General features: G+C 42.0%; 1 protein-coding gene across 4 annotated transcripts in view; it reads left to right on the top strand.

Annotated features, from left to right (window-relative positions):
- The window catches only part of CC2D2A (coiled-coil and C2 domain containing 2A), a 137,033-nt gene that overhangs the window by 44,545 nt on the left and 67,266 nt on the right, over nt 1-25,222 (top strand). For all 4 annotated transcript variants that reach the window (XM_061192103.1, XM_061192104.1, XM_061192106.1 and 1 more), the window contains 7 exons: nt 3,554-3,690; nt 4,290-4,421; nt 11,546-11,755; nt 12,705-12,811; nt 17,334-17,474; nt 20,819-20,975; nt 21,950-22,185. In XM_061192103.1, coding sequence (XP_061048086.1) covers nt 3,554-3,690; nt 4,290-4,421; nt 11,546-11,755; nt 12,705-12,811; nt 17,334-17,474; nt 20,819-20,975; nt 21,950-22,185 — 1,120 coding nt within the window. The remainder of the gene's footprint in view (nt 1-3,553; nt 3,691-4,289; nt 4,422-11,545; nt 11,756-12,704; nt 12,812-17,333; nt 17,475-20,818; nt 20,976-21,949; nt 22,186-25,222) is intronic.

Consider the following 25,222-nt stretch of genomic DNA (forward strand, 5'->3'; position numbering starts at 1 on the left):
AGTGTGTGAGACTCTGAGATTCAGGCTGTGAAAAGGAAAAACTCAGTTTCATCCTCTACTTACACTCAACACTTCTAGAACACTTCTGTGACCAGGTGTGTGGGTTTCTTCCCACAGCAACCAATTCTCCAACACCAGCTAGGTGTCCTACAATTGCATTCTGACAGCGTCTACCTGGGTTTAGCGCAGAACCCACAGATTTAGGGCTCAGTCCCACAAGACTTCCCCCTACCTCCCATGCCAACCCTAGGTATTGGGTCACCAGGTTACCCACAGCTCTATTTGACTCTATTACAATGAGATGGTTCCATGACACCATCTTCAGGTTGAATAATTTGCTACAGCAGCATGTAGAACTCAAGGAAACACTTACTTATATTTACTGGTCTATTATACACTAAAGAAAATGATAGAGGATGCAGATGAAGAGATGCATAGGGCGAGGTATGAGGGAAAGCTTCCATGCCCTCTCCAGGCACACAACCTCCCAGCACCTCCATGCGTTCACCAACCAGGAAGCTCTCTAAACCCCTTCAGTGAGGACTGTTACGGAGGCTTCAGTTATGTAGGCATGATTGATTACATCATGGCCACTGGTGATGGATTCTCTCTCTAGACCCTCTCCTGTCCCGGAGGTAGGGATAGAGGGAGGCAGATGCTGAAAGCCCCAGCCCTCTGCTCACATGCTTGGTTTCCCTGGCCACCAGCACCCATCCTGACAGGAGCCCCAGCCACCTGTCATCTCATTAGCATACAGGAGACAACTACCACTCCAGAGATTCCAGGGGTTTGAAGAGCTGTGTGCCAGGAAGCCGGCTGGCCAAGCTTCTTCCTCCATGGGGAAATGGCCAGGCTACTGAAGCCGGGACCATCTGACTAATTCCCAGGTACATCTCCTTTCTTCCCCTCTTTCCTGGGTCTCCCTTTGCTCTTTTTTTCCCCTGGAATTTCCTTTCCTCCTGAGAGTTCCTGAGGGATCCCCCCCCAGTTCCAGTGAGTCCTGCAGGAGTGCACCCCTCAGGCTGGGAAGGAGGCCTGAGCTTACCTTACTTGGAAGTCGGATTTCTTTTCATTTGTCCTGTTCTGTTTAAGTTCCAATTAAACGCTGAGCCAAAAGCAAATTATTGTTTCTTTTTGAGAGGTCATTTTGAATCAACTATGTTCAAAGTATCATAATTTGTTGGCCATCCCAAGTTTCTTTTTCAAGTAGGTAGTTGGCAAAAGTACCCAAGGATTTTAACTTTGCAATAATAATAATAGTAATAATAATAGTGAATGCATTCTGTGCATTGATTCCACCTGGTACTTTTCCAAATGCTTGATGTGTATCAATGAACGTGCCTCACCCACCCACCAGGGCTGGAGAAGTGACCTTTTTTCATGCCCATTTTACAGATGAAGAAGTAGAAGCTCAGAGGAGTTAGGGATCTGGCCCAAGACCATGAAGCTAGTAAAGCAAGGCAGGTTTCCGATCTAGGTGACCTGCTCCAGAGGCCACCCACGTGCACATGCGTCCTGATGCTTCTTCGGGGAGAGAGGCACTGCAGCAGCCTCAGCCAAGGAGGAGCTTTGTCACTTGGGTTTTTGCTCAGAGGACTCACTGTTAGGCCTCTCCCTGGAGCCCACCTGAGTTGGGGATGGAGGTTAGACCCCAGGGGCTGTCTCAGACCGGGCCAGAAACTGGGAATCGGTAGAGGCAGTGGAAGAGGCTTAGAGGGTCCTGGTTGCATTGCACTTGCTCTGAGCAGGGAATCAGGGCATGGACTGGGCTTCCATTCCGTGGAGGCGACCCCACGACCAAGCACACAGACCAGCTTTTCCTTCCTGCGGTATGACCTTGAGCATGTTCCTCTATTCTCAGGTGCCTCACCTGAAGACAGGAGACAATGAAACTATCCTGCAGGGTGACTCTGGGCATTTATTTTTATTTTGAGCATTGAGGAAATAATATGAGTGAAGTGCCTATGTTGCGACTAGCACTTAGCAGGGGATCAAAAATAAGAACTTCTATTACTGTTGCTGTTTTCTTGTTACTGTTTAGAGAATGGTCTCCAAAGTAGAGTGAGTTCATCCCAGGGGTTTAGGAAGAAAACATCAAGACTTCTACTTACATTTATTTTTAATCTCATCCTTTCCTAATTTAATTTTGTTTGTGCCATAGTGCATACATAATAAATAAACATACATATAACGAGCAAGTGCCCAAAAATGTTTCGATGAAAAGTTTTGAAGACCATTGGACTAGTGGTGGACTGGTGTTTAGACTTGTGGATAGATGACGTGGGGACAGAAAAAAAGGTAAAACAGTAGTTTGCTCCACATTTTCTAAGGACCCAGAGATAGGTTTTCCTAGAAATACTGGTATTAGTTGTTTTTTGTGGATGGGTTTGGGATGCAGAGTGTCCAAATGGCCACACGCTAGAAAATTAGCAGATTCAGGGATTTGGGGTGTTTTAGAGTGAGATAGTTATAAAACGAAAACAAGTCTCCACCTTTCATTGTTCATTGCCAAATAACATCCTGACCTTCATGTCAGCATCTGCCAGCTCTTCCTCTAGCCCACTCTGCTGAAAAAGCAGGCCCAGAGGTCTTTTTGGAATTGTGGATCTGCTCAGTCACTCCCTGGCACAAGGTCTTCAGTGATCCCACCCCCTTGACCAGAACCCAAGCTCCTCTGAGACCTGCAGGGCTCTCCCGGCTCTCCCTCCTGCCCTCTGCTGACATTATCTCCAAGCACTGCCCCTGCCCTCGGCACCACTGCATTCTGGGTGTTTCTGTTTCCCACTCAGCACAGGCTGTTCCCTTGGGCAGACACACTTGCTTGTCCCATCACCAGCTCTTTCCTTCTCAATCTTCAGGAGTCAGTGCAAATGGAAAAGCCTTTTTTCACCGCTCCATCTCAAGTCTATCCCCTTCCCGCATTATTATCACAGGTGTTCTTTTCTTCACCGTGCTTACCATTCTCTGAAATCATCTTGTTCCGTCCTTTGCTGGCGGTTGCTGCCTGTCACTCCCACTGACCCCCCAGAGCCTCCTGAGCACCGGGCACAGGGAAGCTGTCAGCAAAGATCTCATCTATGAACAGAACAAAGAGTGATGGAGTAAATGAAGTCGCGTTGACTCAAGTGAACTTTTTAATTTACAAAGCACTTCCTCATACTTTACTTTATTTAATTCTCCCAAGACCCCAAAGAAATAGATATTATCATCACTTTTGTATGGAAGGAAAGAGTTCAAAGAAGCATCTGGTCCAAATTCACTCCACTGATGAGCCCAGGAGCAGCTCCCCTGATTTGGGTACCACACTCCTCGCAGTGTGTGAGGCCACGCGGGCGAGTTAGGTGTAGAATTATTTCATGATTCTCCAACATGATACTGTGGGTAAACACATCCATGTTTCCCTTGATCCTGCTTCTAGAAATCAGTTTGGAGCATTTGCAGTTTCCAAGAACATAAATAAAATCTCCGGTGGTGGTTTTCATTTCACCAAATTGCGGTTTGAAACGTTTAGGTTGGCACTAATGAGGCTCGTATTTATTTATGAACTGTCTAGTGCCTACGTATAAAAAGCTTCCTGAGAATGTGCAGCCCAGGTACCCGGAAGACGAAGGCCTTTACATCGGGGCAAGACTGGAGGTGCCGAGAACCAACCAGAACATCATGGAGAACAGGTTGCTGGTGCAGGAGCCCGTAAGCTCTCAGCCCTGCTCCCTCACTGTAGCCCAGGAGGGATTCATGGATGCTCTCTATCCTGTGGGCCATCACTGCAGCGTGGTACTCATTTCCTCCTGAGAGTGTCTGCAGAGTGGTTCATTCTTTTTTTTCTTTTTAATTTGTCCTCAATATGTTTAGTGGCCCTCAAACATCACACCCTGTCCTCTGCTCAAATCCCATCTTCTGCAAGCTGGATTCAGGCTTCTCCTGCTAAATCTGATATTGGCAACCTTTTCCCAATTCCCAGAAATTTTTAATTGTCCAAAGATAGAATGTTCTCAATTGTTTTTCTCCTTGGTTGCCTTTCTTAAATTTTTGATGAATAGAAAATACATTTTTCTTAAGCAATCCTTTAATTTTTTTCTTAAACTTTTTTTGAGGAGAGGGGGTCGAAAACTATATCTTAAATGAATTCTGGGGGCATTAGTGAAAACTCAATTTCTAATGGAAACAGAGACTTTAAAATATTTACGGGGCAGGGGGAAGGTGCATGAAATACGTATGTTGACAGAGAATTTCCCTGCAAACGCTGTTTATTTTGTAAACCATTTTCTATCCCTCTGCTTGATCGCCAGGGAAGGAGATGGTTCGGAGATGATGGAAGAATCCTAGCGCTGCCGAACCCCATCAAGCCATTTCCTTCAAGACCACCCATGCTGACACAGGAACAAGACATTAAGGCAGAACTCAAAACACTGTATAAAAAGGTAAACATCCCTCCCCATTTTTAATACATGAATTTGCTTGAAAGTGCTTTGCTTTTTGAATAGCTTGGAATGATGAATTTGCAACATTCTATTTTGACTTTTTTTTAATAATTCACTATCTTACACATGCAAAGCAAACAGCAGGCATATTATATAAGAGTGAGTCTCCTGCCCTCACCAAATCCCTTCTTAAACAAGGAATGAGTTTCCCATGTAGGAATGGCTAGGTCAGCATCTTTATTCACATATCCAGGTTAGCTGCCCTGATTTTTTTTCTTTTCTCTCTGTCATCTCACGTATACTGCAGGATTATTTCCCCCTCATTTTCTCTTTATTATATAACTGGAGATTTTCTATCCTCGCAAATCCTTTTTATGGTATGTTCCTCAGCTCTGGTACCACGCTGCCTGATTTGAGTCCTGGCCCTGTCACTCACTGGGCGAACTTGGCTCTCCCCCTCTCTGTGCTGTGATTTCTCCATCTATAAAATGGGAGTAATAATAGCATTTGCCTCCTAGGATTGTTGTGCAGATGGTTAAGATAATACATAAAAGTGCTTCAAACAGAGCTCAGCGAGGGCTGCCCAGTGTTGAATAGACAGTTGCCTGCTTTCAAATTTAATTATATTGCTCTTGCTTTCCGGAAGTGTCCAGCAAGGATCACCTCCTTCAGAAACTCGTGTAATCATTTCAACACTGCTAGTGTGAAAGAGAATAAGGGGATATAAGATCATTCTATATAGCTATAGAGAGGCATGTTGAACAGGGAAGACACAGGCCCAAGTCAGAGAATCTGAGCAGTCGGGTGTCCTACTGGGTTGTGCTTCGGGAAGCTCCCTTGACCACTCTGGAGCTGTTTCCTTAATTGAAAAATTGTCATCATCTCTACCTCATACGATTTTTGTGAGTATTGAGGTGATGTATGTGTTTGCACTTTTTTGAAATGAATTTCTATAAAATATTACTATTACAGACAAATAGTAATGAGTGACTACTTTGTGCAGAAACGTGACCCTGGGAGTAGGTTTACAAAACAAGCATAAACCAAAGTCCTAGTCCGTGAGGGTTTTATCATCTATGTGCTTATATGACAAAGATACATAATATAATTAGTGATCCAGACAATATCATCTTATGCATGCGTAATAATCCATCACTTTATCGCTTCATCCATCCAACCATTTCAGCAAGAAACACTGATATAATGAAGCAAAAAATTATGGGTTAAAATTAGAAAATAGACGAGTGATTACTATGGAGAGTAGGATCTTGAGGGAGCCAATTAAGATTAATCTTATCTGTCTCCTTTAGAAGTTCTGAGCTAATTGGGAAATGCACAGGAATCAGAGAGGGATGCAGATTTCAGTTGCAACTAAGGATAAAGCTGGACAGCAGAATGCTGCTTGGACACAAGACCAGTTGGGCTTCTGGCTCCATCTCCCAAGAGTTCTGTCCCCCCATCTAGAGAAGGGCCCCAATGAGGTCACCACGTGGACTGCCATGGAGAACCCACGGGGCCAGTGAGCAGGCTCTCAGGAGAGAGCTGAGAAGGGACAGCTAGAGGCCACCGGTTACTCTGCCCAGCAAAGAACTTGGACCAGTGGATCTTGGGCTCCAGTTGACTCTCTAATCAAACAGTCTTCCTTCTCTTTTGGGAAGGAGCCAGTGGGGATGGGAGAGTGGGGAGAGCACAGAGAGTTTCCTCCCAATACTTTTGAGAGGGGAGACCTTCCTATCTTGTGGGCAGAAATAGGAAAGTAGAGGAAGATAATAGTTCCACTACGAGGGGCTGGTCATCCTGCATCACAGAGCAAAAGTTAGAGAAGGGAGAAATCTAAAGGGGCTGAAGTCTTCCAAGGTCATTTCATAGAAAGTTAGGCTTCAAACATAGCAAAGCATAGAGACTGCCAGCGTGCCTAAGAAAGAAACAAAGGTTATATTAGAGGTTATAAAGAGGTAGGAATAACCTCTTTGTTTCTGCCTATTAATTTCACTGTTGATTTGTATACCTCAGTCTTTTTTTTTTTTTTTAATGTGTTTATGGAACTTTCTAGTAATTCAAAAAACAATGCATTACTTTCAGAGTTAATTTTTTACAGTTCTATTGATTTACTAACTTTTACCTTTTCTTACATTTATTCAGGTCTGTCTAATGCCAAAACTCATTTTTTCTCCCCTCTGTTCCATGTAATAGGCTTGCCTTTAAGAAGCAGTGTTAAATGCATCTGGCCTATATTTTCAGTCTAATGTCCAAACATACCTTATATCTGGGAGTTTTGACACGATGCAGGAGCAGAGAAATAGATAAACAGGCAGTGATTGTTTTATTCATAGATCGTTAATCTATCTTCTCTCTCCTTCCTCCACTACCCTGAGAGTAACGAAGGGCAAATACTGTTTTATTCCTCTTCTAACCCTCGCACTTGGCAGGAAGCCTGGCATGTCGGAATGCCTCAGTAAAAGTGTGAATTGAATATCATTTAAATGACTTAGTTGAGCTGAATGGATCTAGAAGAAATTCCTTGTTTTCTACTCCTCTCCTTAACTCGGCTGTCTCTCCTATAAAACAGTAGCCCTCTTAGCGCCTGGCTTCATCCTGGCAACCAAATGATGGAAAACCAAGTCAGTGTGCTAGATCAGGAATTGGCAATTCCTTGAGCCGTTAATGGAGCTTGATGAATTTACACTTCAGAGCTCTCAGATCTGATGCTAACCCAGCAGGACTGACCAAACCCATCCCGGATGGGAGTCAAGCCTGGCTCTTCTTTGATTAGACTGCCAATTCAAATGAGGGAGTGTATGTCCTCCCATTAGATAAATTAGGAGGTTTATTTAGAAGGGAGTTGGTATTCAGCCCTCCTTCTTTGAACATTTTCCTTAATTACAGAGGAAAAAGAAGGAGTTTTTAAAAGCGAAATATTCTGCTGCTCCTAAATTGAGATTCTTTTTTAGAGACCATTAAAGATAGAGAAATACAAAAAGAGATTAGATATTGTGCAAAGAACAAAGTTAAACCTCAAATGAGAAAGATTGCAATTTAATACCTCATAAATAGTAACTAACCCAAAACTAAAAAATAAAAATTCCAAATGAGACATTGCAGGTAAAACATAAACAATATTATGCAGTTTGCCTAAGCATAATAGCAAAGTAAGTTTAGGGTTGCTGAAAGCAGTTCCAACAGCCTCCATCCTTCCTTCCTTCCTTCCTTCCTCCCTTCCTTCCTCCTGCCTTTCTTCTTTTCTTCTTAATTCTTTCCATCCTCAACTGAGTCTACTATATTCTTAGTTGTGCTAAACTCTGGAAACTCAGAGGTAGCAACATTCAAACTTGGCCTTAGAGAGACTTTGTGCCTAGTGGGGGGAGACAGAAATGTCATCAAGTGTTAAAGGCACAGTGATTAGAAGTCAACGTGGCATTCCCAGGGACATATGTGTAGCTGCCTCCTCTTTTTTCAAAACTGCACACTAATCTGGGGAATTTAGCATAATTCCAACCTCCTTGTTAATCACAACTTGATAAAACTATCACTTTCCCCTTCCACTATTCTCAGCCATTTTTCACGGAAGCATTGGTCCCCTACTGTGTAATGAGCACTGCAGTAGTCAGCACTCTTTGGGTTGCAAGTGACAGAAACCCATTGCAAGCTAGCTTAAGCAAAGAGAGAACTTGGTGGATTACAAAACTGGGAAGGATCTGGAGATAAATCACAAAATGAAGGAGGGGCTTTAGGAACTAAGACTCTGGGACCAGGGACTCGGTGCCAACAGGTCTCTCTCCCTGCCTCTCTTTCTTCTGGTTCTCCTTGAGTGTTGACTGGTCTCATTCTCTTCTGTTGTAGGCAGGCCAGAATTCTCCATGTGTTAGGACCCTTGATAAACTAAGCTTAGAAACTCCAGAGGAAAGGGATCATATCTTTCCCCAAGGTTCACATTATCAACACCAAGGACAAACTAGTCAGTTTTAAGTGGGACATATGCCCCCCCAACAACCTCATGTCCTAGAGATACACCAGAAGATGGAGAATGAGAAAGCTTCCCAGAGAAGACCAGAACAACAGCTATAGAATCTACTGCAGGCTCTGGGCTGGATTCAGGTTCTGTTGCTATTATTTTCCCAGGACAAATATAGAAACTTTTATTTTAATTCCACCAATGATTGTTCATTTTCTGTCCAACCTTAAAATTTTTTTCTCCAACGCTAGCAACTCTGAACACACTGAGAACATCAGTAGATAATCCATGTGCATCACCTCTGATAGTCTGCGTTTTCAGTTTTCCACTGAAGACTGAAGAATCAAATCAATTTCAAAATTAAAATAATGTACCCTATAAATATTATCTATTTTTAGGAGAAATTTTTTGTACTGTTTTCATGATAGTTTTCAGAAAAGAAAACAGATACAACAGAAAGAAAGACAAGGAACTAGGGGTCTTTCTCCCTAATAGGAAGAGTTAGGGGTCTTTTGAGCAGTCTAACCCAATGCCCACCAGGAGTTCTGGAAGCTTTTTCACTTGATTGAGCTGAGCTGAAGGCAGAGACCAGCAGCAATCATTTAAACATGGGCTAATGAAGATTTGGGGGAGGAGACACAAAGTACAGCTGACCTAGGTAACATTAGGACCATACTACCGACATTACTTACTCATACTAAGAAGAGTACAAGATGGAACCTGAGGGCCACACCCTGAGCGACTTCAGAACTCTGCAACCCATGGTAAGAGGAACAGCCAAGCAAGGACCAGCAGGAGCCAAACAATTAGAGAGGAATTTTCCGTTAAGTCTGTGGATTGATGTTTAGTGGTACACATCTTTGTGAGGTGGGAATTTTTTAACTCATCCAGGTGGTCAGTGTGACAGGAAGACACAGAGTCACCACATGCAGATTAAAAGCCTCTAACACGAATGCAGGTTATAACTGGATACTTTTGCTTGAATAAAAGAAAAGAGATGGGCCTCCATTGTTGCGGTGTGAAGTGCAAGGCTATTAATGTCAAAATTAGGACTTTGATAAGGTACAAAATATTGGAATATGACCCCTGTAGGGATGGGCTTTCCTCCCTGTAAATCCAAATGGAAGTTCAGTTCAGCATATTTTGGAAGGTACTGAGGTATAGTCAATGCACTCTTACTCAAGCGTAGCATATTTGTAAACACATCCCAGTTTTACAAGAACATTTTTAAAAAATAAAAAATCTATAGGTCTTCTCATCAAAGACAGACTTAATGTTATTTTATAGAAAAAACTTGTTCTTTTATGAAAGCATAGGGTACACTGTACAGGAGTCCTGTAGGAAATCGTAAGTTCTAAATATACATTAATTGTCTACTAATTTGGGGGAAAATAAGTATGAAATTGAATGGCTAAAAGGAACTATACTCATATATCCTTACTCGTGAATACTGGTACAAAGCAGGCAACAAGACAACCCAACAAGAAATTTACTGGTAAATGAAGACTCATGTTTATATGCTTTACTGTAAGTGCAAATATTGGTACTATTTCAATGACTAATAGTAACTGAAAAGCAGATCACACTATATAACAAATGTGAATACATTTTTGGACATGTATACATGTACATACACACAGTGTGACCTCCGTTTTCTGTGCTTAGTCTGATGGGGAGAATGTTAGCATCTTGTGATCTAGGATTCTAACTCTGGAGCCCCCTCTTCCAGTTTCCATCCCTCCCTCTGCACATCTCAGACTTCATCCTTCCTGCCCCAAGTAATAAAGATCACACCCCATTTTTCCCCTTTCAATCTATTGCTGCTCACAGACAGGCCTCACTATGTTGTAGGCAACCAAAAATCTCTATGGAATTGTTGCAGGAAGGGGGACCCCTTCCAGGGCCCAAGCATGGGCTCTTGTCTAATGGCCACCAGTTCCCTAACAGAATGAACCAGGTGATATGTGTGAAGTGATTTCTATGACGCCTAGTGACCTACAAAATGCCAACTGGATCTTTTTCCTCAGCCTCCCATTTGTACGATAAAGAGATAGAGGCATGGAGATGTGTAGTGACTTGCCCAAGGTTCCAGAGCAAGTTAGAGGTGGAGCCACAGCTAGAATCCAAGGCTTCTGGCCCCAGTTCAGCATCTTTACATAATACCATGAAGACGAATTAAATGAAGAGATTCCTGAACACGTTACCCGCAATTAACATCGGATAGATGTTTCACTTCTGACAAGAATATTTGCAGCTTCCAATTTACCTCATAACTTATAAGTAATACATTTGGGCCACATAATCTTTTCTAGATAACATAAATAGCTTCCAAAAGCTCCTCTCTGCAAAGGGGAGGATCGAGTGAAGTGTGTCAAACCCCACAACCTGACTGTAGTCAATGTCTAGGACAAGGAGAGAACATGAAGACACAAAATCAAAAAGGTGTCCTCCCCACCTTGGAGCTCTGCAACCTCCAAAACTAGATTCACCTACGAGCAGCAGTGATCAACATAGAATATCTTGATGAGTTTAAGGAAGAAAATCAGAGATTTATCTGACACACTGTACACCAAGAGATCCAGGAAAGTCCCAGTGGAAATTTCCACTCCTGTTTTCTACACACTCAGCTGCCCCAACTCTCTCTTCCTCTGTTATTTTGCAGACTGACTTTCTTCTTCCCAGGAAAACTAGGTGCCAGCATGAAGCTCGGTTTAGAATGTTTGTTAGTCTCTGGCTGTTGTCTACAAACTAAAAACTTCTCCACGTGGAGAGTATATCTATGATCCAAATAATGGTCAGTTTGGATTAGAATCTATGCTTCTCTCATTAAAAGAATTTCAAGGTCACCAGCTGCAAAACCCAAGATTTCCAGGAAATGGGATAGTCGCATGACAAAGATTAGGGCTATGACTCAGTAGAGATAAACCCTAAAAGACCTAGGAAAGCAAGATTGAAATTATTTCTTTTCTCACTCCTTGTCCTTCATTTTACTTTTCAAGTGTTCAGAAAAGGGCAGGCCCCTAAAACCCCAGGGAACAGGGAATGGAGCAAGGTTCTCCTGGCTTGATTAGGGTAGGAAATATTTTTCATCTGACTTTTCCCATTGCACATCAGATCAGTACCTAGGAAGTGCTTTAACTGTGTTCCCCCTACACTCTGCTCTCTTTGGCAGGCAGTAAAATACATCCACAGAAGTCAGCATTTGATTGGATCTGGAGACCCTCCTGGAAATTTCCAACTGGACATTGATATTTCGGGTTTAATCTTCACACATCATCCCTGTTTTAGCCGAGAGCATGTTTTGGCAGCCAAACTGGCCCAGTTATATGACCAGTACCTTGCAAGACGCCAGAGACACAAGGCACAATTTCTTACCGACAAGGTACCCGTGATCTCTTCCATGCCAATTGTTGAGGGGGTTGGTTCTCCTGAGGAGCCCAAACAACAAAAATACCTTCTAGCAGAAAATGCTCGTGTGCTTCCTTCATGTTCCCTCTGTCTAGGATGTGATGTGTTGACCTACCTAGAGGCAAAAGAAAGGATACGACCATGTACATTTAACGCGTGCAAATTCAGTGGCACACACTTGGTTGAAAGAACGATTCCTGCAAACAGAGCAAGGGATCTCACCCACCGGCAGTGGGTAGCTGTGTCTTGCTTACATGATCTCATATGATGAGACCATTCATGGCCTGAGAATCTCTGTGTCCTTAGAGACATTCTCATTGTTATATGTAATTTACCCTAACATGGTACCTAAACAAAAGTCAGGTGTTTCAACTGATGCGTAAGGAAATGTCTATCCATTTTGGATTTACTTCTAATGTGACACTGTCCCGTGGAATTTCCATGGGTAGTTTTGACTATAGACAATTTTTGCCCTGACTTTAAAACCTTACTGCCCAAATAAGATAACTCCACAATATCTCCTCCTATAAGTCTATAATTTTATGCTCTCTTTATATCACAAGAATGTCATTGTATGTCCAGGCCCCAGAGAGACCCACCCTCCCCCCCACCTTGAAAGAAAACTTGTTTCTGAGACAGTAGAGTAAAAGTAGCATCTGTCATGAGCGGCTGGATCTGGGCCACAGAACAAGGATGGACACACACAGTTCTTTATTATTCCTTTTTTTTTTTTTAAAGAATAGAAGCAATAGCTCTCTGTCAAAATTCACTTCGGTGAAAGCATGGAGACGGCTGGATACTTGCACATCCCTTCACAGGTTGCTGACATCATTTTGCCCTGGAGAAGTGGGTGGGTCCAAGCACATCACTTGTAGTAAGGAGTAGAGCTTCTAACTCGGATCTTGTATCCATATCTTTTCTAGCTCCAAGCTCTAAGAAATGCTGTTCAGATGGGCCTTAATCCAGCAAAAACTCCTAAGTCTCTTGAAACAACCCAAAAAACCATCAATGAGTATAAATCTGAAATTCGGTAAGTAAAATCTATCATTATAACTACTGCTTTTTTTCCCTATACTTATTGAGAGTTTATTTTTTCAGAGCTTTTCTGAATGCACTGAATACATTAAGCCAAATGAAATAACGAGATATGTCGATCGTATTAACACCAAATTTGAAGTCCAAAAAATGAATGAAGACGGGAGGGGGCACAGGGGGAATAGGGTAACTTGCACACTCTGCTAGTGTAAACAAATATTGCTACAGCCACCACTTCAGAGAGCAGCTTGTCCAGAGACAAGCAAGGAGTTGAAAATGCCAGCAGACTAGGACCCGGCAATTCTGCTTCAGACACATGTACTCCAAGGAGCTGTGTGCACATGTGCACCGGACATGTGTGCAAGCATTCCACAGCATCACTTACAAGAGTAAGAAGCTAGAGATAACCCCACACCAGAATGAACCCATCTGCTTCAATCTTATAATGAACGTCCCTCCCACAGTTAGAAGGACCAAATTAGATCTGCGTGTATCATGGATAAAATAGTGTTGAATGAAAAAATCCAGTTGTAAGAGGAGACTCGCTGTGTGATACAGGTCACAAGCCCTAAACAGCACGTGAAACAATACTCATGTGTTCCAGGTACACACATGTGTGTTACATACAGATGGAAAAGACACACATGCCAGTTTCTTCCTCCAGGGAGGGAGAGAAGGGGATGGAATGGAGAGGTCTTCAAATGGAACTCTAACATTGCAAAACAAACAAACAAACAAACAAAAATTCTGAATAAATGTGAAAAAATGTTAGTAAGTGTCATATTATTTATTATATGTGCTCTTCTATATCTTGAAATTTTTCATAATTAAGAATCAAAAATTAAAACCCTGATCATTGCCAAACAATAAGGAAACATACAATGTAGAATGTGAACATTTATTCTAGAGTCCTATTTCTCAGGGAAAATCATGGTTAACAGTTTTTTGCTGGTTCTTCCACATATATATACATGTGTGTATACATATATATACACAGATGTGTTTATGTGTATATATTTTACTTTTTTAAAGAATCACATTGCATCTACCACCTTGCAACTTGCTTTTTTATGTAAAATGCATCCGAGACTTTTTCCTATCATAGTACATCTAGGTCTACATCATTGTTTAAAAGCTGAACATTATATAGATTTTACATTCCCCATTAATAGGTGTTTGTATTATTCCTATTTTTTATTACTTTAAATTGTACTCTAACACTCCTATATGTATATATTTGTGTACCTGTGTAAGTATTTCCACAGAATAAATTCTTAGAACAGGAATTAATAAATCAAGGGGTTTATCTTTTTTAATTTTTGTTGGAGTATAGTTGATTTACAATGTCATGTTATTTTCTGCTGTACAGCAAAGTGAATCAGTTACACATATACATATATCCACTCTTTTTCAGATTGTTTTCCCATATAGGTCATTACAGAGTATTGAGTAGAGTTCCCTGTGCTATACAGTAGGTCCTTATTAGTTATCTATTCAAGGAATTTAAATGTATACTTTTCTCTTTACAATCTACCCTTGAGTTGGAAGTTCTCCTACCAAAGTGAAAACTAGTGATGTTTGTATACTGTAGTTGTAAATGTATGAAGAGTATGTTTAAAAATGAAAATTCTTATTTGTGTTAAAAGAAAAGCACATATCCTCCTCCTTGTGAAAGTAATTTTTGTTTTAGTATACACTGAGTAAGAAAAAGTGACAAAAAGCTACTCTGGATACAATGAAGTTTTGATATGGAATTGCATTTATTAATCAGTATTTGAGAAACAGTGGCAGAATTGTGTGTGAGTCCTACAGACCATGCCAGGTGGACCCATGGATCGCAGACCCATTGCAGACCTCCTGCCACCCCTGGAGATGGAAACCACTGAGATTCAGCATTTCTGATGCAGTGAAAGAGTGGATTTTAGTCCTTTACTGACTTTTCACGTGGTGGTAAAGCCAATTCTAAGCAGGTGGTCTGTTCCGGGATATCTCCTCAAGGGGACCTGTTCCCTGAAGCCCCCTGGGAGCTGCTGATGGGCCGCCTTGGAGCCCACCCCTGGGTATCTGATAGGTCCCAGGTTGGGGCGGCTAACCTCAGCCAGTGACGCATTTTCCATCTTATTTTCCGTAAGTGGCATCATGACCACATTGCTCGTCCTCTGCACTGGAACCAGGCTGTATTAAGAAAGGAAACATGGGTGTTTGTGCAATACAGGGGGACACTTTATTTAACCCTCTCCTGGATCTTCGCCCTCACATACGCTCAATCTTGAACAAATAAAAAGTCTAGGATCTCAGATCACCATCCAGCTACCGCTTTATCCCTGTATTTCCCTTCACAGCCAAACTTCTGGCAAGTATTTACTAGTAAGTATTTTAAATGTAAATTTGGTCAGTACTGCTGTCTCTACTCCCTCCCCTCCCCTTCACTGTCCTGTCTAGCCTCTTTCCTGCACCCACCTTTGCCCTGAGGCTGATCTTGCCACAGTCCTGGGGAACCTCCGTGTTGCTAAGCGGAAGGGGACCTCTCAGCCCCCCTGGTACTTGGCATTGGGCACTGTCCCCACAGGGTGCCCGTTGAGACATTCTCTTCCCTTTACATCCACGCACCACCCTCTCTCAGATGCCCTCACCCCTCTTCGGCCACCTGTCCTTCCAGCTATCCTTTGCCTAATCTTCCTTCTTTGCCCAGCTTCTAAATGTTCAGAGTTCCTCCCAGGACTTTTTTCTTTTTAATCTTTTGTTAATCTGCATTTTCTCCTGAGATGAATCCAGTCCTGTGGTTTTAAATATCATCTAGATGCCAGTGTGGCTCCCAAAGTTTCACCTCTGGGCTGGACTCCTTTCCACACTCCGGACCCCATCTACATCAGGCTTCAGAAAAGTGTTACCAGGCTCCCTAATCACAGTTGCTTTTTCCTCTTCCTCGATAGTCTGGCAACAACTTGTAGTTAAATATTCTTTCGTGATTCTTTGCTTCTCTAGCTCATAGGTCAAATTTTACTTGCTAAGCGTTCTTTTTAGCATTTCTGAGAAACTATCTTGTCAGGGACTAAAAAAGGAAGTAGAAAATATATCAGAAAGGCTTAAGGTGTCATATAACTCAGTAAAATAATTTTATATTGCAGTTTTTTTTAAAGGAGGCAGGGGAGATAGCTGCTAAAGGCCTAAGAGAAGAACAGACCACTTGGTAATGACAGATAATATTTGTGGACCACTTACCAGATGTCAGGCATGGTTCTAGTATTAATTAACTCGCTTACTGCTCCCAACAACCCTGTGAAGTAAATTCTGTTATCATCTCTACTTTACAGATAAGGCATGGAGAAGTAAAGTAGTTTGCCCAAGGCCAGCTAGAACCAGGATTTAAATCTGGGTATCTTTGTTCCCACATCTGTGCCCTTAACCAGAATGCTTTACTGCTCCTCAAGAAGAGTGTTTCTTATTCTAGTTCATTGCCTCCTGGCTTTTCTAAGGTCTTCCGAGAGTCCCAAATCTTGGCTACCCAACCACTAACTGGCCACCAGCTTCTGCCTGCCACCTTCCTTTTCCATGACGCCGATTGAATGATTAGAAACCTAGAGCTCTGTGTTTCTCTGTACTGTCTCCAGACTAAGTCATCACAAGTACAACCAACTTCCAGAAACAGGTCTTCCTTCTGGAGTTCAGGAGGTGATGATTCATGAAACACTGTGGCTATGGTTTCCTAGGGCACTCTGTCAGTCATTTATCTATGTGTCTGTCTCCTGAGCTAAGCTATAAACTCCCTGAGAACAGAGACACCTACTATCTCCTAGGAACCACTTCTGAATCCCCTGGAATGACACCTGATACTTGCCCAAGAAAAAAAAAAAATCTAATTAATTAACTAATTAATGGCATAATAGAGTACATTTGGGTTCTGGACTTGGCTATTATTTGTAGAGGGGGCTTAAAGTAAGGCATTAAATAATTCCCAAACACTTTAAATAATATCAATCACAGTGAAAGCATTTTCACATGAAGCCTCTTCAAAGCAAGCCAAAAATATCGCTAATCTAGTCAGCACTGAAAACTCACCAAGGGATGTAGTAACATTACTTCATCTCCTAAATGTAGGACTGGTGATTAGTGTTAACACAGGCAGACTTTAATATACTTGTTAACTGGGACAGCAACATACTTTCCTGTTTATCATAGTTTAGTCCATGAGAACTACGTTTACTGGGCCCCTTATTTTCATAACTTCAAAAGTGGCTGTTTAAGATTGCACAGTATTAATGAGAATTTTAAATGGTAATTTAGTTTGATTGAAGTCAGATTCTACTGGAGAAAACAAAATCAAATAACCTATAAAAACAGACGAGCATCCTATTGACTTCAAATTTGCATTCATATTTTTGGTTTTCTAGTACTTAAGAAATATCGTAGCTGTGAAATTAACTATACAATCACTATAGCATTATTAGTTTCTTTTCCTAATTTGCAAACACACCTAAATAACTTTTAAATATATATCCATGTATCATATCTTGTAGGCAAACAAGAAAACTGCGTGATGCTGAACAAGAAAAAGATCGAACATTGCTTAAGACCATCATAAAAGTCTGGAAAGAGATGAAATCCCTTCGAGAGTTCCAGAGGTTTACAAATACACCCTTGAAACTTGTTTTGAGAAAGTAGGCTTTTTTCAAAAATTGTTTTATTGGGTTATATCATGCACAGGGGAAAATGTATTAAACATAGATACAATTTTTAAAATAATTTTAAAAATAATAATTACAAATGAATAACCACGTGCAACTCCCCAAGTTAAGAACTAGAACATTACTAGTATCTGAGCATCCCCCATGTTCCTAACCCCAATTACATCTCCTCCGTCCCAGAAGTAACCATTTTCTGGACTTTTATGATCAGTGTTTCCTTGCTCTTAGTTAATAGCTTTGCCATCTTTGTGTAATCTCTAACACTTAGTCTAATATTGCCTGTATCTGACTTTTCCATAAGTGAAAGTATATTGTGTTGTATGAACACACACCTGTTTAGTGACGTAAAGGGAAGAGAATGTCTCTTTAGTGAACACACACCTGTTTCTTTTCTTCAACACCACTGGAGATTCATCTCCTTTTTGGCACACAGTTGTAGTTAATTCTCTTTGCTTTATAACACTTCATTATATGAATATAACAAAATTTGTCTATTTTACTGTTGATGGACATTTAAGTTGATTCCATTTTTCAGCTGTTATAGACAGCACTTTTTTTTTTTTACATTTTAAAAGAATGAATTTTATTTCTCAAAATTGTTATAAAAATGTTACTCAGTTTTCAAGTACAATTCATCATTTCTTAAGTGCCCACTCTGTCATGCATTGTGCTAGGCTCTTGGGCTACACTGATGAAGGAGATAAACATCATCTCTTTCCTCCCAGAGCTTCCAGTTTGGGAGTGAAGGGGACACAGATGATAAAATTAGACACGACTTCTATAGACGTTTTTGCATGTGTCTTTTTAGGGTGCATGTGCCTAAGTTTTCCAGAAATATACCTGGAAGTGGAATTGTCGAGTCTTAGGGGATGTGCTTCTCCAAATACTTATATGCTGATTGCAGACACTTTTCCAGAGTGTTTCTGCTGACTTACAGTTTGACCAGTGTTCCCATGTGTCCATGTCACCCATATCAGCCATATCACCTGATGTTGTCAAACATTAACATTTTGCCAATCTGATGGCATGTTTTAATTTATATTTCTTATGCATGAATTGGCCATTTTGAATTGCTCTTTTTCAAAGTGTCTGTTCAAGACTTTTGCCTATTTTTGAACCGGATTGTTTGTCCTTTTGTCTTTTCCATAATTTGTAGAAGTTTGGTATATATCCTGAACATGAGACCTTTGTCGATGTGTGTTGCAGAAATCTTCTGTAGTTGTCTTTTTAGTAGTTTGCTGCTTTTTGAAGAATAGTAATTCTTAATTTTAAAGAGCTAGAATATATTAGTCTTTTCTTTTCTGATCAGTGCTTTTTGTTTGAAGAAATCCTTCCCCTGAATCAAGTAGATATACTACTATATTGTCTCCTGTAATCTTCATAGTTTAATTTTTCAAATTCACCTTTAATCTATTTGGAATTGATCTTTGTGTGTGGTGTGGAGAAAGTATGCTTTGATAATATTTATGCAGCTGAACTGACTAGACTTTGGTACATAATTAAGAGTACAGTTATCACAACAAAACCATGTTCTGCATATTCATTCAAGAGCATCTCCGCTGGTTTTGGTCCCTTCCTGTTTGTTTCATCTGCATAAGTGATGTGCCCATACATCTACATGAAAAGTGACACATGAGGGCAATTATCTGATACTGTGCTTTGAAAACAGTCAGTTTTTAGCCAAAGATAGCTGCAAATTGTGATGCTGGGGGGTTGTAATTATCATAAAACTGAGAAAACATTCTGCAGTTTCCAGGACAAACACAAGACTGTGCTTTATGAGGGCAGGGACCTTGTCACCACTGGATATCTGGTCCCAGACAGCACACCTGCCACTTAGTATCTGCTCAATTAATATAAAATATATAATATAATATAAAAACAAATTCAAATTCTGTCTGTCCCACAGAAATCATGGATGTGTTCCAGAAATCCCAGTGTTTTGGCTTCCATATTCCATCTTCCAGGCCATCCCTCCCATCCAGAAGCAGAACATAAATGTTTACAAGATTGTTTTCTCCTTCCTTCCTTAAGTTTAGGATAAACAAAAATTTATAGGAAATTTACCGTTAAGGTCACCTCTAGGTTACAAACTTCCTTTGTGTGATACTTCACATCCCTTCCACCCATAAGTAGCTGTGTCCTAAATTCTTTTGGAGTGCCCTTTCTTCACATTCTTGATTCATCTAGCTACCTTATGATACAGCATTATTTCTTCCTGCAAAAATATTTAAATTTCAACTACTTTATTCGTGCCTCTGATTAACAAGGAGAAAAACGAATGAATATATATCAGAGATGGAATATAACTTGGGGGCCAAATTTCTCTGATGTTTATAAATTTCAGGTGTTTCCCAAGTGATTTCTTCAGTAGTAGCTTTGTAAGAGTCTGCGCCTTGGGGGGCTGTTAACTGCTAACCCACCAGGCCACACGTGTACATACGCAAACGTTGGTCAGCTCTAGGCGCTTGACTAAGTTTCTCTAAAAAGGAGCTGGAACTTTAGGAGAGTAGAACCTGCAGGCCAGACCATACTGACCGCATTAGGAGACAAGCACAGGGGATGCGTTGAAACAACTCTGAAGTGCTGGGTGGGATGTACTGGATACCATGCTTGCCCTCCCCCACCTTCCTGGGGAGTCACACTGCCCATCCACATGTAAAGGGCTCTGCAAAGCCCTTTACAAAGCAACATGGAAACCTTCACATTTGTTCAATCTTGTGTTGATTTGGCCACAGCACCTTTTTTTTTGTAGGGCACCTCATAGAACCAACACTCTACAGGACACACTGTGGGAAGCACTGCTCTGGGTCAGGCTGAACATTAGTGCACTGTCAGCAGAATCATCAAAGGAAAATTCAAATTGTCAACCCAAAGTCAAAAAAGTAGCTTCAGGGATTTGGTAGCAGCGTAATGAAGTGGTTCCTCAGAGACTTGAAGAATTAACAAAATAACTACAATGAAACTGCTGCCCCTGTCAGCTGAGAATTTGCAGGCACTGTGTCAGGGTGCCATCTGGATCATCTAACTCAGCGTGGCTTTGTTGCTTAGTGTAAATAGATTGGGTTCATATGCCAGCTCTTCCATTCACCAGCTGTGTGTTCTTGGGAAAGTTACTTAACCTCTCTGTGCTGCAGTCTCCTAGTGTATAAAATGCTGAAGGTAACAGTATCTGCCTCACACAGTTGTGAGCTCACCTGTGCAAAGCTTTTAGGAGAGGAGCTGCCACAGAGCAAGCCCAATACAGGTATTTGCTGCTATTATTATTCTATCACTTAATTTCAAGAAATAACTAAGGGCTATAAATTATTTTAAAGGGAAAAAGTTGACCAGAAAGCTGATGAAGAAGCATATGAAGCAGAAATTCAGGCCGAGATAAGTGAATTGTTGGAAGAGCACATGGAAGAGTACGAACAGAAGATGGAGGAATACAGAAGTGCACAGCAGCAGCGGAAAGCCTGGAAGAAAGCCCAGGTCTGTAAACAGCCTGGAACAGAGCTGACCTGGGGGACAGGAAGGGTCTGGGTAGAGGCACCTTGAGACAGGAGGAGGGAAACTGGGCAGGCGGACTGGGGTCCCCTGCCTTCTGCGCTCTGTCTCCCTCCCAGCCCCCTCGCTAGGGGACAAAAGGATGAGAGAATGAACTGATGAATGCACTTGTTGAAAAAGCCACCCAGCCTGCTGATACCAGAGAAAGTTTTTTCCAAAAACAGTTTTCTGTATCATCCTGTGGCTGTTTGAGTGAACCAGCAATAACCTGGTAATCGCTCATGTGCCTGTCAAGCTCTGTGATACGTATTTTACTATTTTACGTGGCTCACCCTATCTAATGTAGGGTATTGGTGCTTCTGGGCTTCCCCAGAAAATTATATAACTTTATACATATGACCTTGCAAAACTGGGACAATAAGTAATAAGTAATCCAGGGACAATAAGTAATAGATCAGGGTGACCTGCAGTGTCAGTTGTACTCACAAGCCTTACTTTAATTTCAAGATGTATCCTTGGGACTTCCCTGGTGGTCCAGTGGTTAAGACTCCGCGCTTCCACTGTAGGGGGCACAGGTTCGATTCCTGGTTGGGGAACTCCCGCATGCCGCGTGTGCAGCCAAAAAAAGATGTATCCTTGGTCTTTAGAACCAATACTAATGAGCAGATGAATAGTTAACTTTTTTAAGCTCTCTCTAGGGACCAGACACTGTGATAAGTTCTTTCCAGACATTACCTCATTTCAAGAGCCCTGGAAAAAGTTTCCTATAATTGTTCCCACTTTGTAGACGAGAAAACTGAGGCATGGAGAGGTCAAATGGCTTAGTGAGCTGCCTGAGTGCACACAGCTGGTTGAGGTGGAGCTGGGTTTGCATCCAGGTCTATCTGATTCTGAAGACTGTGCTTTTCAAAGAAATTCCAAAATTCCTGTTTGACATAAGGTTGCCTCTTACCCAACAGAGGGCCAAAAAGAAGAAAAAGAAACAAGCAGTCGAAGAACATCCTGATGAGATGAATGAGCCAGATCCCGGGGAGGAGCCTATGAAACCCATCCCTCCAGAGCCCACAGATCGGGCTGTGATAGAGCAGCAGGTGAGGGAGAGAGCAGCCCAGAGCCGGAGGAGGCCCGGGGAGCCCACACTGGTCCCAGAGTTGAGCCTTGCGGGGAATGTGACACCCAACGACCAGTGTCCCAGGTGAGCAGATGCTCCAGCCATGAATGAGGTTGACATGTGACACACACACTGCACCATTTGGAGTGTACATCTCCTGACTGACATGGAATGATCAGGAGAATCATGAAGTCTCTGTAGATATTTATTAGGTTGGACGATATGAAATTGCAGGTATTTGTCCAGATTTTGGTGATCTCATATGGTTCACCCACCCAACGCATCCCCACTGGCCACTCAGGAGCTCATTACTGGAAGCTTCCTGTAGGAGACACTCTGCACAGTGCCTGCCTGCATGGCTTCTGGTTTGGAGCCTTTATCTGTAACCTCAGTGTGTCTTTTTTGTCCGCTGCTGGCACACCCCCCGTCCCTGGCACAGACACCCAGATGTCTCCTTGGCCCTTGATTTCAGCTGCTCTGTAGGCCAGCTACTCTCTTTGAAGGCCTCACAGAGCCTCCCAAAGGAATTGTGGATATTCCCTATAGCTTGAGATAAAGTCAAGGCCATCTGAGGCACACCCTCCAGATCTGGTAGAATTGCATCTCTAGTCATTCGTATGTGATTCCTAAAAGTTATATAACATTTATAAATCTATACATATAATAAGCTCATAAACACACATATATATGTTCGTCCTTTTTTTAGAAATTTATAATTTAATAAAAATATTTTAAGTTTGCTATTTATTTCTTTCCTATACTTTACAGAGATGGGTCTCAAAGTGTAACCCCAGGACCAACACCATCAGCATTCCTGGAGAACTTGCTGGAAATTCTCAGGTTCTACTGAGACCTGCTGAATCAGAAATTCTGGGTTAGAGCCCAGAAAACTGTGTTTTCACAAGGTTTCCAGGTGGTTCTGATGCATGTTAAAGCATATTGTTATCTAGGAAAGGAAATATATTGAAATAATCATTACCACCAGATCCCAGGCCTAATGCTCCAGTACCCAGAAGACCTATCATGAACACAGGGAATATCTCAGACTTGAATCTTCAGTATTCCACCATAGAAAGTGAGAAGCCAGCATCGGAGATATTAGGATGCAGGGCTTAACCAGGATGTCTTTATAAGACCCCACAATCTTCTTAGTTTCGAACTTCTATAAATATGCTAATAACTTACTTTTACTTTGTAGCTTCCTGTGCATTTTCATGTGTTCTCTCAACTTCGTAGCATTCAGATGCTATACATAAGTAAACTGTTCCCCAGCACTAAATTAGCTACCTTCAGGCCACAAATACCATACCGTATAACTTTGTTATGAACATTCAAAATATGTGATTTTGAACATGTTTTTTAAAGGGAAAATTTAGGCTTGATTTTACAGTCCTTTATGGTGAGTCCCATTTCAACCAAGAATGTATACCTCAGTCTGAAGTTTCTGAGTTTTCACTAGGCTTGGGGACTATAAACCAGATTGCCCCAAGCCAATGATTATAAGCCACCCTCTTCATCAGGCCATCAGGTCAAAGGGGGCCACGCAGAAGACGGAGGTGTTTTAGGTCTGTTGGTGGCATGAGGTTGCAGTATTGGGAATAAGCCTTTAAAAAACCCTGAGTGAAGTCTTTGGGGGTCTTGGATATTTCTCAAGATTTGTTGTTAAATGTCTTCTATAGAAAAAAATATATATATTCAAGTCAACTGAGCAATTTCATGCCTGGGATGGGCCTAAATTATGGAGAGGTAAAAAGTTAAAACTACCCACTCAATTTAATGAGTACAGAATTTCTATTTGGGATGATGAAAACATTCTAGAGAAGGGTAGTGGTGTTGGTCGCACGACATTGTGAATGTACTTAATGCCGCTGAATGGTATACTTAAAAATAGTTACAATGATAAGTGTTATGTTGTGTCTATACATCATAATATAAAAAAAAAAAAAAAAAAAACTACCACCCAAAAAACCCTGAGTGTGTTTTAGATTTTTATGTTCTAACCTTTTAATTTCCTTAACAAACTTGAGTTGCTATTGGCTTAACCAATAACTGGAATTTGTAGTGGGCATCTCTGCAAATATGTACAATAAAACTAAAGACCGCTCTTGAAGGTTTTGATTTTTTTTAACTTCCTGGCTATAAGAATGATATGCTTGGAGAGACCTTCAAGATGGTGGAGGAGTAAAATGTGGAGATCACCTTCCTCCCCACAAATACATCAGAAATACATCTACATGTGGAACAAATCCTACAGAACACCTACTGAACGCTGGCAGAAGACCTCAGACTTCCCAAAAGGCAAGAAACTCCGCACATACCTGGGTAGGGCAAAAGAAAAAAGAAAAAACAGAGACAAATGAACAGGGATGGGACCTGCACCTCTGGGACAGAGCTGTGAAGGAGGAAAAGTTTCCACACACTAGGAAGCCCCTTCACTGGTAGAGATGGGGGGAGGGTGGGGGGAAGCTTCGGAGCCACGGAGGAGAGCACAGCAACAGGGGTGCGGAGGGCAAAGCGGAGAGATTCCCGCACAGAGGATCGGTGCCGACCAGCACTCACCAGCCCGAGAGGCTTGTCTGCTCACCCGCCGGGGCAGGTGGGGGCTGGGAGCTGAGGTTCCAGCTTCAGAGTTTAGATCCCAGGGAGAGGACTGGGGTTGGCTACATGAACACAGCCTGAAGGGGGCTAGTGCACCACAGCTAGCCAGGATGGAGTCCGGGAAAAAGTCTGGAACTGCCTAAAAGGCAAGAGATCATTGTTTTGGGGTGCACGAGGAGAGGGGATACAGAGCACCACCTAAATGAGCTCCAGAGATGGGTGCGAGCCATGGCTATCAGCGTGGACACCAGAGACAGGCATGAGACGCTAAGGCTGCTGCTGCAGCCACCAAGAAGCCTGTGTGCAAGTACAGGTCACTATCCACAGCTCCCCTCCTGGGAGCCTGTGCAGCCCACCACGGCCAGGGTCCCGTGATCCAGGCACAGCTTCCCCAGGAGAACACAGGGTGCACCACAGGCTGCTGCAACGTTATGCTGGCCTCTGCCGCCACAGGCTCACCCCGCATTCCATACCCCTCCCTCCCACCGGCATGAGTGACACAGACCTTCCAAATTAGCCACTC

The sequence above is a fragment of the Eubalaena glacialis genome, chromosome 5 (assembly GCF_028564815.1).
Source record: "Eubalaena glacialis isolate mEubGla1 chromosome 5, mEubGla1.1.hap2.+ XY, whole genome shotgun sequence".
Classification (NCBI taxonomy): domain Eukaryota; kingdom Metazoa; phylum Chordata; class Mammalia; order Artiodactyla; family Balaenidae; genus Eubalaena; species Eubalaena glacialis.